General features: G+C 37.9%; 2 protein-coding genes across 6 annotated transcripts in view; one reads left to right on the top strand and one right to left on the bottom strand.

Moving 5' to 3' along the window:
• The window catches only part of LOC116637616 (histone PARylation factor 1), a 30,230-nt gene extending 21,761 nt beyond the window's left edge, over window positions 1–8,469 (top strand). For 2 of the 3 annotated variants that reach the window (XM_032413190.1, XM_032413189.1), the window contains 3 exons: window positions 125–212; window positions 4,114–4,286; window positions 5,720–5,968. In XM_032413190.1, coding sequence (XP_032269081.1) covers window positions 125–212; window positions 4,114–4,286; window positions 5,720–5,851 — 393 coding nt within the window. In that variant the 3' untranslated portion in view covers window positions 5,852–5,968. Of the gene's footprint in view, window positions 1–124; window positions 213–4,113; window positions 4,287–5,719 lie in introns of all 3 variants that reach the window. The other variant, XM_032413188.1, reaches the window with a different exon arrangement.
• Window positions 8,470–11,305: 2,836 nt separating this feature from the next.
• Window positions 11,306–14,700, bottom strand: part of CLCN3 (chloride voltage-gated channel 3) — a 91,435-nt gene continuing 88,040 nt past the window's right edge. For 2 of the 3 annotated variants that reach the window (XM_032413183.1, XM_032413186.1), the window contains one exon: window positions 11,307–14,687. In XM_032413183.1, the coding sequence (XP_032269074.1) occupies window positions 14,597–14,687 (91 nt within the window). In that variant the 3' untranslated portion in view covers window positions 11,307–14,596. Of the gene's footprint in view, window positions 14,688–14,700 lie in introns of all 3 variants that reach the window. The other variant, XM_032413187.1, reaches the window with a different exon arrangement.

Raw genomic sequence — 14,700 nt, 5'->3', positions numbered from 1 at the left:
ACATAAATGTTGAGGGTTTGTGTGTGTACATTTATTTTGGAGAGTTTGTTGTTTGTTGATTTTATCTATCTACCATGTCTATTTTGTCTGTTTACCAATAGTTGTATTTATTTTTTTTATTTAGGTTGTGACAAAGACCTTTCATGGTGCAGGCTTGGTTGTCCCAGTAGATAAAAATGATGTTGGGTACAGAGAGCTCCCTGAAACGGATGGTAATGTATTTCTTATGTAAACGTATGAGGAAGGTTTTCCTTGTATTGAGAAGTAGGTAAGTAAGTATGCCTTTCGTGAGACAGTCACTAGATCTTAGGGATAAAGAGCAAGCTCAAGTTTTAGGAGCAATCAGGCCTGAATTAAAATTAGGTTTATAGCTGTGTAACCTTAAGCAAATTACTTAACCTTACTGGTAAACCTTGTCTTTTTCATCTCTAAAATGGTTAATAATGGTGAGTACCATTCATATATAGGGATGTTTGGAGTGTAAAGAGTATGTAAGGTTCTTAGCACAGTGCTTGCCTAATAGGGCTCAAAATACGGTAGTTAATTTTAAGAGTTTAAAGAATTTTAACCTATTGCCTGGGTTACTTTTTCTGAACTATTTCAGACATTTGACATTATAGTCAACTTACAAAATAATTCTTGAAATAGTGTGTGGTTATATAGTCCTTTGTGAAAATTTTTTCATCTGTATATAAGACTGTTTAGCTTTCAGAAGCCCAAGATCCTGAACTACTTCATTTACAAGTACAAAAACTCTGAAAATGGACTGTTTATATACAAAATCTAATTATTGCTATTTTGAAAAAAAGGGGGGAAAATCACTTCTTAACTCTTTCCCCTCTCCTTTTTATTCCCTTCTTACTTGGAACATCCCTATTGGCATTCTCTTATATATTATCCTTTTCCAAGAAGGATAAAATTTAGAAGGAAATCAAAATTAGCACTTCCTCAAGAACCAAGTATTCCTGCCCAAACACATATAATATTGGTCATCCATTTTTCAGAACAGAACTAACCAGCCTTGGTTGTTAGTCTCTGGGGTTGGAACCTAGAAATCTGCATTTTTTAACCAGTTTTCTAAAGCAGCTGTTCTCAAACTTTGTTGTACAGAGTCTCCAGCCAAGATTGGTATCTTAAATCACAACTATTCATGTGTAACTATTTTTGCTGTACCCCTACCATTTTAGAGGAATTCCATGGGAAAAGTAAATATGGCCATGAATGGCTACAGAGCACTTCATATGTGGCTAGTGCAATTGAGCTGAATTTGTAATTTTGATTTTAATTCATTTAACTTTAAAAACTGAAACTTAAATTTTTTTTAATATTAATTACATGTTATGTGGATATAATGGGTTGTTAAATATCTTCAAATTATGCTATGTGGATATAATGGGTTGTTAAATATCTTCAAATTAGTTTCACATATTTCTTTAATACAGCTACCAGAAAAAACTTAATTACATAGGTAGCCTACATTTTATTTGTTCGACAGTCTAATCTGTCCTATATCTCCTCTCTGAAGTCAGAGGTAGTCAATCTCTAATGGGGAACGAGTATAGGCTCCAGCTATTTACTGTTCAGTCTTCTGCCTGTACTCGAATCTTCTGCCTGTGTGTTAGTGCACTCGAAGCTTTATAAAGCAGATTTACTGTCTTGTATGGGAAAGTCTGAGAACATTTGTTGTAGATCTAGGAGTTACTAAAACTTCGGGGGTGGTAGGTATTAAATTGTAATACCCTGGAGTAAACCTTATTACCCTCCCCTGGTTGTGGGTCTTTATTTTTATCTCTAAAATCATTTTTATTTATCTCTCCTTTTGCTAACATTCTAGATACTAGATCCTTCTGTGGTTTAATTATTTTTGACTGAGAAGTGCAGCAAGGCGTAAAGTTAGGGACCTAATATCATCTTGCTTTTGCCTAGTGTTGTTTGCCGGGAAGTACAGTTGACCTGCAGTTTGTTAATGTGCAACAGTGTTCGGTAAATCACAGGGTAGTTTGTTCATAACCAGTTTCCCCTTTGAAACTTGGAACATAACATTCCAACCTGGCAAATAAGATACCATTTATTGAGCAGTTCATAAATATCATAATAGATTACATCAAGTGATATTTATACAGTAACACTCCCCCCACTCTTTAAAGTAGGTCTTATTCCCTTTTCAGGTGGAAAGTGGATCTCAAACTTAGGTCTTTCTGACTGTAGAGTGCTTACCACTAACTAAAGAATAACTGCTTAGCTAGTTGCCCAACTTTAACTTTGGCACAATCACTATGGCTTAGCTTAAGTATTCCAGTTGGTGGTAGTAGAAGAATAAAATACGAACCAAGTATTGAAGCTCCTAAATCATTGTTTTGAATAGTAACATTTAAGGCAGCATTTTTGAGTGTTAATTTAAGGCTTCACTTAGGTATCAAGTTTGGGCTTCTGTTAAAGTGAATTTTCGTGGAAGTTTTTATTGGTGGAAGAACATATTTTTCCTCACACTGGTGGTGAACTGAATATTTTCATCTCTGTTTAGTATTTTGATAGCTTAGTAATTGTTGTAAATTGCTTATTCTTTTGTAGTCCATATATGACTTACCTGGAGTGAAAGTAGAAGACATCAGAAAGTGATAAACTTTAAATTACTTGCTAACAGAAGACAACTAGGTCTTCACTTCCATGCCAACTCTAATTGAATTGTAGGGGCTGCCTACAGCACTGTGGTGAGAGAGATTCTAAGGGTCTCAGTCGATGTTATATCTTCTCTGGGTGCAAGAAGGAACGCCTTATTTTCTATTACCTTAAGGTTTTTTGATGGAGGCTGGATATGTTTACTTTAAATGATTGGCACTGATTTTTTTCTGAAAAGGAAGCTTATGAAGTTTGTATAAATAAACTCTTTTTAAAAAGTTTCAAACCAATAAATGTGTCACAACTATTTATAGGCAGGAACATAGGTGATAAGTGTAATTTGTTCAGTGCGATACTTATCTACCAAAGGTGGGAAAAGGAACAAAATACATTTTGTGACCTCACAGAGAGTATGCATTCTGTGCACTCGTCACAACTGAATCAAATATATTCATATTCGGAGGTTAAAAGCCCTAGTATTTCTTTACCACTCTTGATAATCTTAGGTCTGTAGTTAGTATCAACAGAATATTGTGCCTTATATATTAAAACTTAAAAGTCATGTATCATTCTTAGGTGTAATTGTTAACGTTCTAATGAATCTTCCTCTCCCCCCCAGTACAGCAGCCACTTAGTTCAGAAATGTATTTTTATTGGTTTGTTTGAATAATATCCATTATTTTTATTACTGGATTATCCTTAGGGCAGTAGTTTGTCAAAAAGGAGGTACAATTTGTCAAAAAGGAAGTCTAATTAGATAGTGTTAAGTACCTTCATATGCATCCTGAGATCTGATGCACACCGGCATCCAGAAAGGAGAGGAGGGGAAAATGTTGAAAGCCAAAATGAAAATGTTAAACCACTGGCTTTTTAAATTTAGAGGTTAGAAATTTTCTCTGTGTTCTTACATCAAATTACACTTTTGCTGTGGCCACACTTTGGTAAAGGTTTAATTCGGCAATGATTTCTTATTTCTTATATTGTCTTTCTCTCTACCTCTAAGAACAGGTAGGACAGAGCAATAAAGAATAAACATTATGGTCTGTTTTGGGTTTTTTTTTTAAATCCAGCTCCTAACATGGACTAGCCCAGAGGTGGGCTATGTATGGTCTCTGTTGCCATATTTTTTTTTTTTTCCCAACGAGCTAAAATGGAAAAACATTCTTAGTGTGAGGGCAGTTAAAAACAGAGGGTGTGTCAGGTTTGGCCAGTTTGTTGATCCGTGGACTAGCCTACTAAAAATCTTTAAAAGCTTATGTATAATCATGATTGCAACTAGATCCATGGTAAAATAGTCACACTTTGCTGATATAAAAATCTTTTTTGTTAAACCACTTTTCTTAAATTATAAAATTGCCATTCTAAATTATAGTGCCACCCAAGGTGGCATTTGTTGTACTAGTATAAAAATTGATGAGGAAAAACCAGCTTAATTATCTTTTTACCTTTGATGATGGGTGCAGATCATCTTTTTATATCCTTGGTTTCTTACAGCCAACCTCAAGAGAATTTGCAAGACAATTGTTGAGGCACCAAGTGATGAGGACAGACTAAAAGCTTTTGCTCCCATTCAGGAAATGATGACCTTTGTGCAGTTTGCTAATGATGAATGTGATTATGGTATGGGGCTTGAGCTGGGAATGGATCTCTTTTGTTACGGTTCACACGTGAGTAAAAAAAAAACTACCTCCCAACAGTCACCAAACCCTTCTCTTCCCCACCACACTCCACATACAGGCATACTAGAGCATGCACATTTATGTCCCCACTAGCGTGGGTAGGATATAAATTCAGCTTGTGTGTCAAAATGAATTTTTTTTCCCAAAATGAACTTTTTGATAAGCAGATGTCTGAAAATATTTATTTGAAATTCATCTTGTATTCTGCCAAAGGTGACTAACCAAGGTTATTTGCCTTCAGGTTTACATTAAAGTGAATTTACTTATTAGACGTATTCTAGGGCTATATGCTGGTAGTTAGATATGTGTATGGCTATGTACACATACCTTTCGTAGGACTGTTTGAGTGCATCTGCGGTGAGGCCAGAGTCTGCGTTTGACCTGCTCCTGGGTACTGGTAACACTGCTGCTCTGTAGACTAGTGTGAGCGGCAAGACTAAACCAGCGGCGCTCTGACCTCAGCAGGTATCACCACGATGTGGAGGGCTGTTCAGACACAGATCGATGTACTTACCCCTACGCCCCCCACCCTCCAAGTTTTGATCGAGTTCTTGGGTGAGTCTTAGACCCGTCACAGGTCAGGCTGATGCCACTGGTCAGGGGCGTCTGTTTTGAGAACTCTGCTCCAAACCCTATCACTGTGTTTCTTTGCCTACCTTATATATGGTTATTAGTAAAAATAATCACAAATGTTTAACAGCCAGAATAACAGTCATTGACCAATCAGAATAATGCTGGGCCTGCCAAAAAAATGTTTATCAACTTAATTGAAAATGATTGGTGTGAGTACTAAACAACATATGAAAAGGTTTAGCACAGTACTGAGCATCTGGTAAGTGCTAACTACATCAACGGAAGCATTGCCAGGTTCTCTTCGAGTATATATATAATAGCAGTAGTCTAAGTCACTTGATAAACCCAAGGCAGTGACTTAAGGGATGGACCAGGGTTACATGGTGGGGTCAGGGAGAGAGAATTTGAAGATAAAGGGGAATAAATGTGATTTGAAAACTCAAATTCAGCATACCGTTTCATATAGTATCAACTAAGGAAAATAATGATTAAAATCTTAACTGGTAGGGATACACTAAAGAAGGAAAGAACATTTGAGCGTATAGTTTGGGGCAAGTAAAAAGGACGATGATCCTTACCTAAGGGAATAAGGAAGCTTAAAATTTTAACTCAGTTTTCTTCTGAATTTTCTTCAAGATGTACCATTAGTCTTTTAGAACTACAAGATTGCCTCTTGAACAGAATGCTAAATGCCTGTGTGAATTCACTGTTCCTAGCCAATTGAGAAAGTAGCTAAAATGATTTGGAGAGTAGCTTTGTTAAACAAGAGCTTTTTCAGTGTGTTTTTTGCTACTTACTAGGGCATCTGCTATATTCTCTGCTTAATGTTATATTCTTTTATTTTTCAGTATTTTCATAAAGTTGCTGGCCAGCTTTTACCTCTTGCATATAATCTGTTGAAGAGGAATCTCTTTGCAGAAATTATTGAAGATCATTTGGCAAACAGAAGTAAAGAGAACATAGACCAACTTGCAGCATGAATGAGAGTTGGCTTTCTTTCGGTGTATAATATTTTAAAGCATTAGTATTAAACTTGTGATTTGTTTTTAAGGAATACAGAAAATAAATTGATGGAAATATTTACTAAAAACTTTTATGAAGCTCTTCTAACCCTTTTCTTTCATGTGCAGATAAATGGCAGTCATCTAAATGGTGATGCCCTAATCACATCTGAAAGACAACCAAAGTCCTCTGACATGTCACAGGAAGTCACGGTCTACTGCCCGTGGATAACTAGACTGTCCTCTCATCAGGGAGCCCTGTTTCAATATTGAACATATGGACAACTAAAAATTTATTTCCTCAGACTTGAGTTAATAATAGCTATAGCTCTAAGGACTGGATTTGTGGGCGGTGGGGAGGGCATAGGGGAAGTAAACTTGGGAGGTGCCTGACCCCAGAGGTACCAAAGTTACTTTTTAACAATATCTCCAGGTGATACATATGTAGTCCAGGTACCTATTAGGTACATTCTTTAAAACAATTCTTTGACTCACTGTATTTACTAATCAGTATAGCATAGAATATTGATATACAGTATAGTATACTAATCAATATACCATTAATTTAAAGTTTACTACTGCAAACCAGATTCACATCCTCCTTAAGCCTGAAAAAAATGTCCTTCCCCTTAAAAACAGAGCGCAAACCATGAAATGTAAAATAGCCAACTCTGCAGATTGGGCTGAAGAGCATATAAGCCATTTCCCCTTTGTATGAAGTTCAAGGTAAAAAAGCCCTTAGGTCATCTTGTAACCCCCACGTTTTGCAGAAGATTGACTTGCCTTACCCAAAGAACTTTTGTTGAATTGTCAGTCTCCAGTGTCACTTATCCTGTCAGCTGTCTTCTTAAAATAGTTTGAGATACTCTGATACTTACTCTTTTTGATACAAAGTATGAGTAGACTATTTGCAAACACTTCCAGCCAGGATTTTTAATACGAGCAGCTTGTCTCATCTCCCCAGTTAAGCTGCAGGTTTTTTAAGAACATGTATTTTATCAGTATGTATCCCTCCTCAGTAACACAAACCTTTGAATATGTATTTATTTGTTGAACAAAATGACCCTATTCCATGCTGCTCACTAAGTGCCTGATAAAATCACACTAGCAAGATTTGGGAAACTATTTTGAGATGCCCTTAAGGTAAGAATTCTTGACTTCTCAGACAACAGAATGTCTTCTGAGGTCAAAAATCTCCTCTGCTCTTACAGCCTATACCTAGTATCTATTCTCATTCCCATGGCCCAGGCTGCCTTTGTAGGTCATTAAGATTCTTTCTTCAAGAGATGTTTTATATAATAGCTTAGCCAAACTAAACTGAAAATATCCTTTTACCTTCCCTTTCATTACTGTACTGGAACTTTCATAGTTCTGATGGGGAGGTCTCAGGAGGTTTTAAGGAACTGCCACATTTCAGTGTGTAAGCATCTGCAGGTCCTGGCCCCATCTGAACTAAGCTGTAAGAGGACAGGAACATTAGCTCACACATACTTTGATTAGAAAAGGTGACCAAATCACATTGGATCTTAAATAATTGAACATTTTATAAGCTCCTGAGCCTTTTCCCTCAGATTTCCTTAGTTTCTAAGGTACCTAATATTGGGGGCAGTATTCAGAAATAGTTAACATATATCTTTTAAGTACTGATTATTCAGATCAATCAGCTATCTTACATTAAAGCAATCTTCTTAGCTAGAAATATTAGCCATTTAATAAATTCTGCCATTCCTTGATCCAACAGTTTCAAATATAGTTTGTAGTTTTTTTTAAAAAATATGCCTTCTTGTGATCAGTAATACAGATTCTAACAGGACTTCTTATCAAGGAACAAATTAAAATGAAGGGGGACAAAAAAAAGATCAGCTTTTCATCCTTTGCTTATACAAACCTAACATGAATGTGTATTTTCAGAAAGCCAGGCGTTGTGTAACAGCAAAGATTGAATTGGATACCAATGCCAAGAATATGGCCATTATCATCTGGATACTGTAGTTGCGGATTTCCAGTCTCAAACTCCAAGTTGTGTCAGAGGGCTGGAAACAGGTTTCAGGAGGTACTCACCTTCCAACTACTGAACATTTTTCATTAAAGAGCAAGCTCCTTACAATACAATACCAAACTTCTCTTTCTCTTTCCTTCACTGAAGCACAGTCCGCTAACCTAGTTTGCTGAATATTTTTATCTACCTAGGATGTGGCCATCCAATGGCTATAGTCGCTTCCAAGCACCGCCTATCTACTTCTGTTCTCAGAACACGTTCTAAATGCCTAGACTCCCAAATGAAGTACCTTAACTCGGTAAGAATCTAACAGAAAATTACTACTCAAATTTAGCTAAGCTCATTCCTGGAGCTTAATAACGGGGTATAATCTCTCAAACACACATGTGGAAAGATACACCCAAGGGAAAAAATGAAAGCTATAAAACAATCCAAGGTAGTGCTACATATTACGTCACCACAATGACAGATACCTGCTATCTATGCAGATGATCCTGATACCCTAAACCTCACAGTTTATTCAGTATCTAGACCAGGGGTCAACAAACGTGCTGAGGGCCAAATCTGACCCACTTGTTTTTGTCAGCGGGAAGCCTGCTTCTCCCTCTCCCACTCCCCCTACTTGTGTTCCCTCTCTTGCTGTCTCTCTCTCTGAAAATAAAATCTTAAAAAAAAAAAAAATTGTATGGAGAAACAGCCACACCCGTTCATTTGCGTATTACGTGGGCCTACAACGGCAGAGTAGTTGCAGCAGATTGTTACGGCCCCCAAAGCCTAAAATATTTACTATCTGGCACTTCACGGTGGAAAATTTGCTGACTCCTGATCTAGATGGTCCCCCTCTTTAGCTATCAACTCCAAAGTCACACCCTAGACCTTGTCAGCACCAATAATGCAAACCCCCTCCCTAATCTCAGTTTCAAGCATCCTACTGTCCAAAATATCACCACCCGTCTTTTCCTCCCTCTTCTTCTAGTCCCCAGCTCCACCCAGTTTTCAAACCCACCGTAGCCTACACCAATTCACTGATCTAACAGCCTTTTTCACTATTCTTCACTTGGTATTCTTGCTTCCCTCTTCACCCAGCCCTTGTATTCCACTCTCCATCATTATGATCACTCCCTCATCTACTCCACTGCCCCTCTCTCCATTAGCTGTACTTACGTTAGAAACTTAAGCCTGATAAAAAGCTGCCTACTCCTACTTCTGCTCAGTATCAGGTGGCTGGGGAAAAAAATACAACCATGACAACTGGTCTTGTTTTAACCTCAAGTTGGTCATACTACTGCCCATTAAATCCTACTACTTTCACATCTTTCCTCAAACATGCAACAGTACCTCCCAGCCCTCAGTTTATTTATTTCACTAAGAAAAAACAAAGTAACTTCCCCAAAATCTCACCCCACACTACCAACTACCCAATATACTCTGCCTCTTCCACATTGCTATAAATGTTGCTTAATGTCCCAAGAGCCATCCCCTCTTGCCTACTCAAAGACCTCTCTCTCTCTTCAAATCAATTTTCCCTCTCCAATATTCCTATCAACAACAAAAGCTGTAATATCCTGCATCCTAAAACAAAATACTCTCACGCATCCAGTTTCTGGAAAACTCAGCAAGAGTTGAAATAGTTGCCTTTTGGGGGCGACTGGGTGGCTCAGTTGGTTAAGCACCTGCCTTCGGCTCAGGTCATAATCCCAGGCTCCTGGGATAGAGCCCCGCATGGGGCTCCCTGCGCAGCATGAAGGCTGCTTCTCCCTCTCTCTCTGCCCATTCCCCGCCCCTGCTCATGCTCTCTCTCAAATATATAAAATCTTAAAAAAAAAAAAAAAATAGCTGCCTTCAATTCCTTTCATCAATCTCTGTCAAACCCACTCCAATCAGACTTTTGCCTGATCTGAGCCTGCTTTGATCAAAGTTATCCATTATCTCCCACTGGGCAACTTTCAGTCCCCATTTACTTCACTGATCCTCCTTGAAACTATTATTCACTTGCCTTAGGGGACCACCTTTCTCTTAAAGGCACCAATCTTCACCCTACCTCACTGGTTGCTCCCTCTTCTGCTGGCGCCTCATCTCCTCAAATCTAAATATACATGTATGTCAATGCTCAGTCCACTCTGTCCACTGGCTCAGGATGATACCTCCCAGATGTTTTAGGTCTCTTAGGCTGGACCTTCCTCCTGAACTTGAGTCTCGGTATATATAACTGCCTACTTGACATCCCCACTTGGAAGTCGAAAAGTCATTTAAAACTTAATGTCTTAAAACCAAAATTCCTCTGTATACAACCTCAAATCTGGTCTTCCTGAAGTCATTCCCAGTTCAGTCAGTGGCCATTGGAAACATCTTTTACTCCTCTTGTATCACTCCACATTCGATCCATTAGCAAATCCTGCCTCTGCCACCTCCAAAATGTCTAGAATCCAGCACTTGAATGACCTCCACCACCCCAGTCAGGTTCAAGCCTCTACCATATCTTACCTTGATTATTCCAAGAGCCTTCTAATTGGTCTCCCTCCATCCACCCCTTCCCCATTATAGTCTATCCCCAACAAAGCAGCCAGAGATCACGTTAAGTCAGATCATGTCACTTTTCTGCCACACTGGCTTCCCATTTTATTCAGAATAAAAGTCAAACGACTATATCCCTAACTTCTTTTCTCCTCTTACACCCTACTCCCCACTCCAGCCACAGTGACCTACTTGGTATTCCTTGTACCTGTCAGGTGTATCCCTCCTCAGGATGTTTGCATATACTATTTCCTCTTCTTAGAACATTCTTCTCACAGATAACTGTATCATTCCCTTACTTTTTTTAGGATTCTGCTCAAATGTCACCTTATCCCTGAGGCCCTTTTTCATCACCCTCTATAAAAAATAGCATCCTCCCAATTACTGATTTTTTGGGAATTTTTGCCTGATTTATGTATGCCTATAATAGTGTGTGGCACACAGGAATCAAAAAAAAAAAAAACTCTGCTGAACTAAATAACTTGTGATATATATCACCATCTGACATACCATATATGTCTCTGTCCCTACTGGAATGTAAGCTTCAGGAACACAGCACAGTGCCTATCACACAGTAAGTATTCAATAAAAACTCAGTGAATGATCGAATGAAATGAATGATAAATAAAATCTATTACAGACTTTTTAGTCAAGTGTCTTTTTTACTAAGAGTTTAATATTACACTACTGAAATCTTTTAACAATTCAAATGTTACCACCTTCATTTAGGCAGTTCTATTAGTATTAGCCAATGTACAAAGTAAAATTAAAAAAACATGTAGGGCGCCTGGGTGGCTCAGTCGGTTAAGCGGTTGACTCTTGGTTTCAGCTCAGGTCATGATCTCAGTCAGATCCTGAGATCGAGCCCCAGGTTAGACTCCACGCTCAGTGCAGTCTGCCTGAGATTCTCTCTACCTCTCCCCCTGCCCCTCCCGCTCTCTAAAGTAAATAAATCAATCTTAAAAAAAAAAAATGTAAATCATTTACATGTTTTATCTTCATGCCAACAGCGTAATTTTTCTTTTTAAAAGTAAACTGAAGTGAAATCTTTCTGTAAACCTGCAAGTTGCACTGACAAATGGAGACTCTCTACTACTGCTGGTAGTATTTATATCCTGCTGTTCAATCCAGCATCTATTCCTTTGTGGCCCCTCGCCTGCAAAGTATAGAAATGGCTTTGTAACCTGAGAGAAACATTGTATTTGTCACCCCTTTGAGGCTGGCATGTGCCAGGCATATTGGCCTACACTGCATAGAGCAGCAGCAGAAGTGGGAGGACTCTTACAGATATAATTAAAGGCCAAACCACACATTGTCATATAGATTTTAATAGATTTTCTGATTAACTCATCACAGTAATCATTTTTACTGTAATGATATGCAGCTTTACTACACTAGTATAAATAAAAACAGATAAATACAGCTCTAGGCAACATCACAGATTAACAAACTAAGCATTCTTCATGAACCAAAACTGAAAACAATTATTAGTAAGAGATGCTGACACCCTTGCCCATTCTCATCATACCTTCTCAAAAAGGGTACCCCAATAAGGCGCTCCACTTTATTGGTCAATTAATTTGCCAATTAGCCAGGCACATATATTTCATGGTCTCCACTATTTCATTGTTTGGTTGAAAAGCAGACACACCTCAACATATCAAAAAGAAAAGTGGAACAGGTAGTACTACTGAAGAAAACCAGTGAATGCATTAGAAATACAACACTTTTCCTGTATTTTAGCAGTAAGACACATCAAGGGATAGAAATATACCAGGAAGAAAATTAATATCCACCTTGAATATCCACCCTGAAATGTCAGTCTGTGAGGCAGGATGAACAATGAAAGGAGGACGTGAAATCAAAAAGGAAACATGGAAAATAAAATCCATGTGACATTTAATGTTACGAAGCTATCTACAAAGAAGCTGGTTTCTCCTTTGAAGGCTTGTAACTCAAGACAAGCTATTCGGTAGCCAATGCTGAGGAGTTCACACTGCAGATACACTCAGGACAAGATGAAGATAAGATATATAGAAGTATAATTTAGAAAAGATTTCACTCTGTATGGCCAAATGAGCTTCATTGAAGGGGTTATTAAGAAAGCTTGAAGTCTGCCAAAGGGAGCAAGTAAACTAGGACAAAATACCAATTTTAGGCAGATAGCAAAATGAAGAAATGTTTCATGAAGTTCCTAAAATGTTGTTCAACTTTTAACTGTCATTCTAATATGGCTTCATGATCTAATAAAAGCTTCAAGATCTTACGGATATATTATTTTTAAGAACTAGGAAGTGAAGAATCACTTCCAAAATGTAAAAACGGCTCATTGCCAGTTATGTTTCAGAAAATGTCTGTCTGCAAAATTCATTTCCTACCAAAAATGCATAAGCCCAGATTATATAGGCCAGTCCTTCAAGTAAACTGCCTTTGCTGATAGTGAATTAAGACCATGATTAAGACAGACATTTCCAAAAACAAAAATTCCAAACACACCCCAGTACATTTTCAACTCCTCCTGCAAAAATGTGCACTGTGGATATTCAAAACATTAACTGAACACTTATGGATGTGATGTACCCAAAGATTCAAAGGTTATGTTCAGATTAAAATTTTAACTGCTACCTTTGCAATTGTTTTCATTTGTTTGATTTTTTTTTTTTAAAGGTTAACACTATTTGACTTTTGGTTTTAATCTGCAAAGTGATCTGTTGTGTTTTAACTTTCTAGTTAATGAGTCAAAATGTACAGGTCAGAAGACATAATCCAGAGGATGGCAGTGAAAGATCGGAAAAAGGTTTATGTACACATTGGATCACAGACAAATAACCACAACCTCTTTTTAAACCCTTGTTCCCAGTGTAAACTTTGTTCATATCTCCATATTTGTAAGTCTGAATTAGTCTATAAAAATCACATTAAAAAGGTAAAATTATTTAAGCACGATATTAACTGATCTGTATTTTATAAATTTTAATCCATAAAAATATAAATAAGAATGGTAAATTTTTAAGAAAAGAAATATACATTTAGTGCAAGTTATGAATTACATTTCTTCTTCAGTGTCAGCAATAAAATATCTTGAGGAAAGAAAAAAAAATGACTGATCTAATTTCAAGAAAAAAAATTCCAGTGTTTAAACATGCAATTAATACCAGATACAGCTAAACAGAATACTTCCTTCTCTTTACTGTCAAAGCAGCAGCATTTTGTTTCCTTATGCTGAACAGTACTTGTATATTATAGTAGTTTTAGAATAGAATAGAAAATTTGCATAAGACCAGGTCACATTATCCATAAAGTCTGAGAGGAAAAAAACAAAAAGAAAACTGTTTATCCTTACAAGTCAAGGTTCATTGTTGTTGATTCTGAACCACAATGCACACAAGCTGAGGGATTTCATTCACGCTTCCTTCGAGATTTTACCCATCTGATTGGCTTTGTTGTGGTGCATGTGACCGCTCCAAGCATTTAGTGATGGTACCAACTGCATGGCTAATGGCACAAGAAACACTCCCTTCTTGTGATGAAACTTCGGTAAAATCACAGTACATCTCAATATGAGAAAGGACTGTTTCAAAAGGGTACACCAGTTTAAAGAGGCTTTGCCACAGCTCAAGAGAGAAAGAGAGAGAGAGAGAGGGAGGGAGAAAGAGAAAGAAACGCTCTTCTGGAATGTAGAAAGATAATGCTTAACTATATAATTCGTGAATTAAACAGAACAGTTTTGATACAAAAGGGCAAGACCTTGCTGTCTTACAGATGGCTCAATTCAAAGTAATTCCTCCAGAAACAGGGACTGCTAATGCTGCGATGTTGGAGAAACAGGCCAGGCGCTCCAGCTGGTCCGAGGACTCCACGGCCGCGGCGCCCTCTCCGCTGATGCTCCCGCCTGCACTAGCGCGGCACATCCTCAGCTGAATGCATCCAGTGCAGAACAACAGGAGATGATTTGCTGCTCTCAGTTAGAAGGGGAAATACCTTACTCACTTCCTTCTCGCTCCTTTCCCTCCCCAAACAACTCCTCCATTCCACCAGCAGTATTTGCAAACCGTGTTGCAAAAGCCCGGCTTTTAGAGTTCTTTTCTGTCTTTCTTTCTTTCTTTTTTTAAAGGAGAAATAAAAGTAGACGACTCCCTCGGGTTAAAGAGTTGTGCTATTCAACAAATGAACTTCCTCTTCTGTTTCCTCTCTCTCCTCATCTATAGGATTCAGTTGAACATTATTGAAGCGGGGTCTTGGTTTGCCGTCTGGGCCATATGACGGAGGATATCTTTTTTTGTTATAATGCCAAGGAGGCGCCTGAAAGGAATAA

This window comes from Phoca vitulina, unplaced genomic scaffold (assembly GCF_004348235.1).
Source record: "Phoca vitulina isolate PV1807 unplaced genomic scaffold, GSC_HSeal_1.0 scaffold14, whole genome shotgun sequence".
In the NCBI taxonomy this organism is placed as follows: domain Eukaryota; kingdom Metazoa; phylum Chordata; class Mammalia; order Carnivora; family Phocidae; genus Phoca; species Phoca vitulina.
The sequence above is the reverse complement of the archived record's forward strand: the minus strand, read 5'-3'. Positions and strand labels throughout refer to the sequence as shown.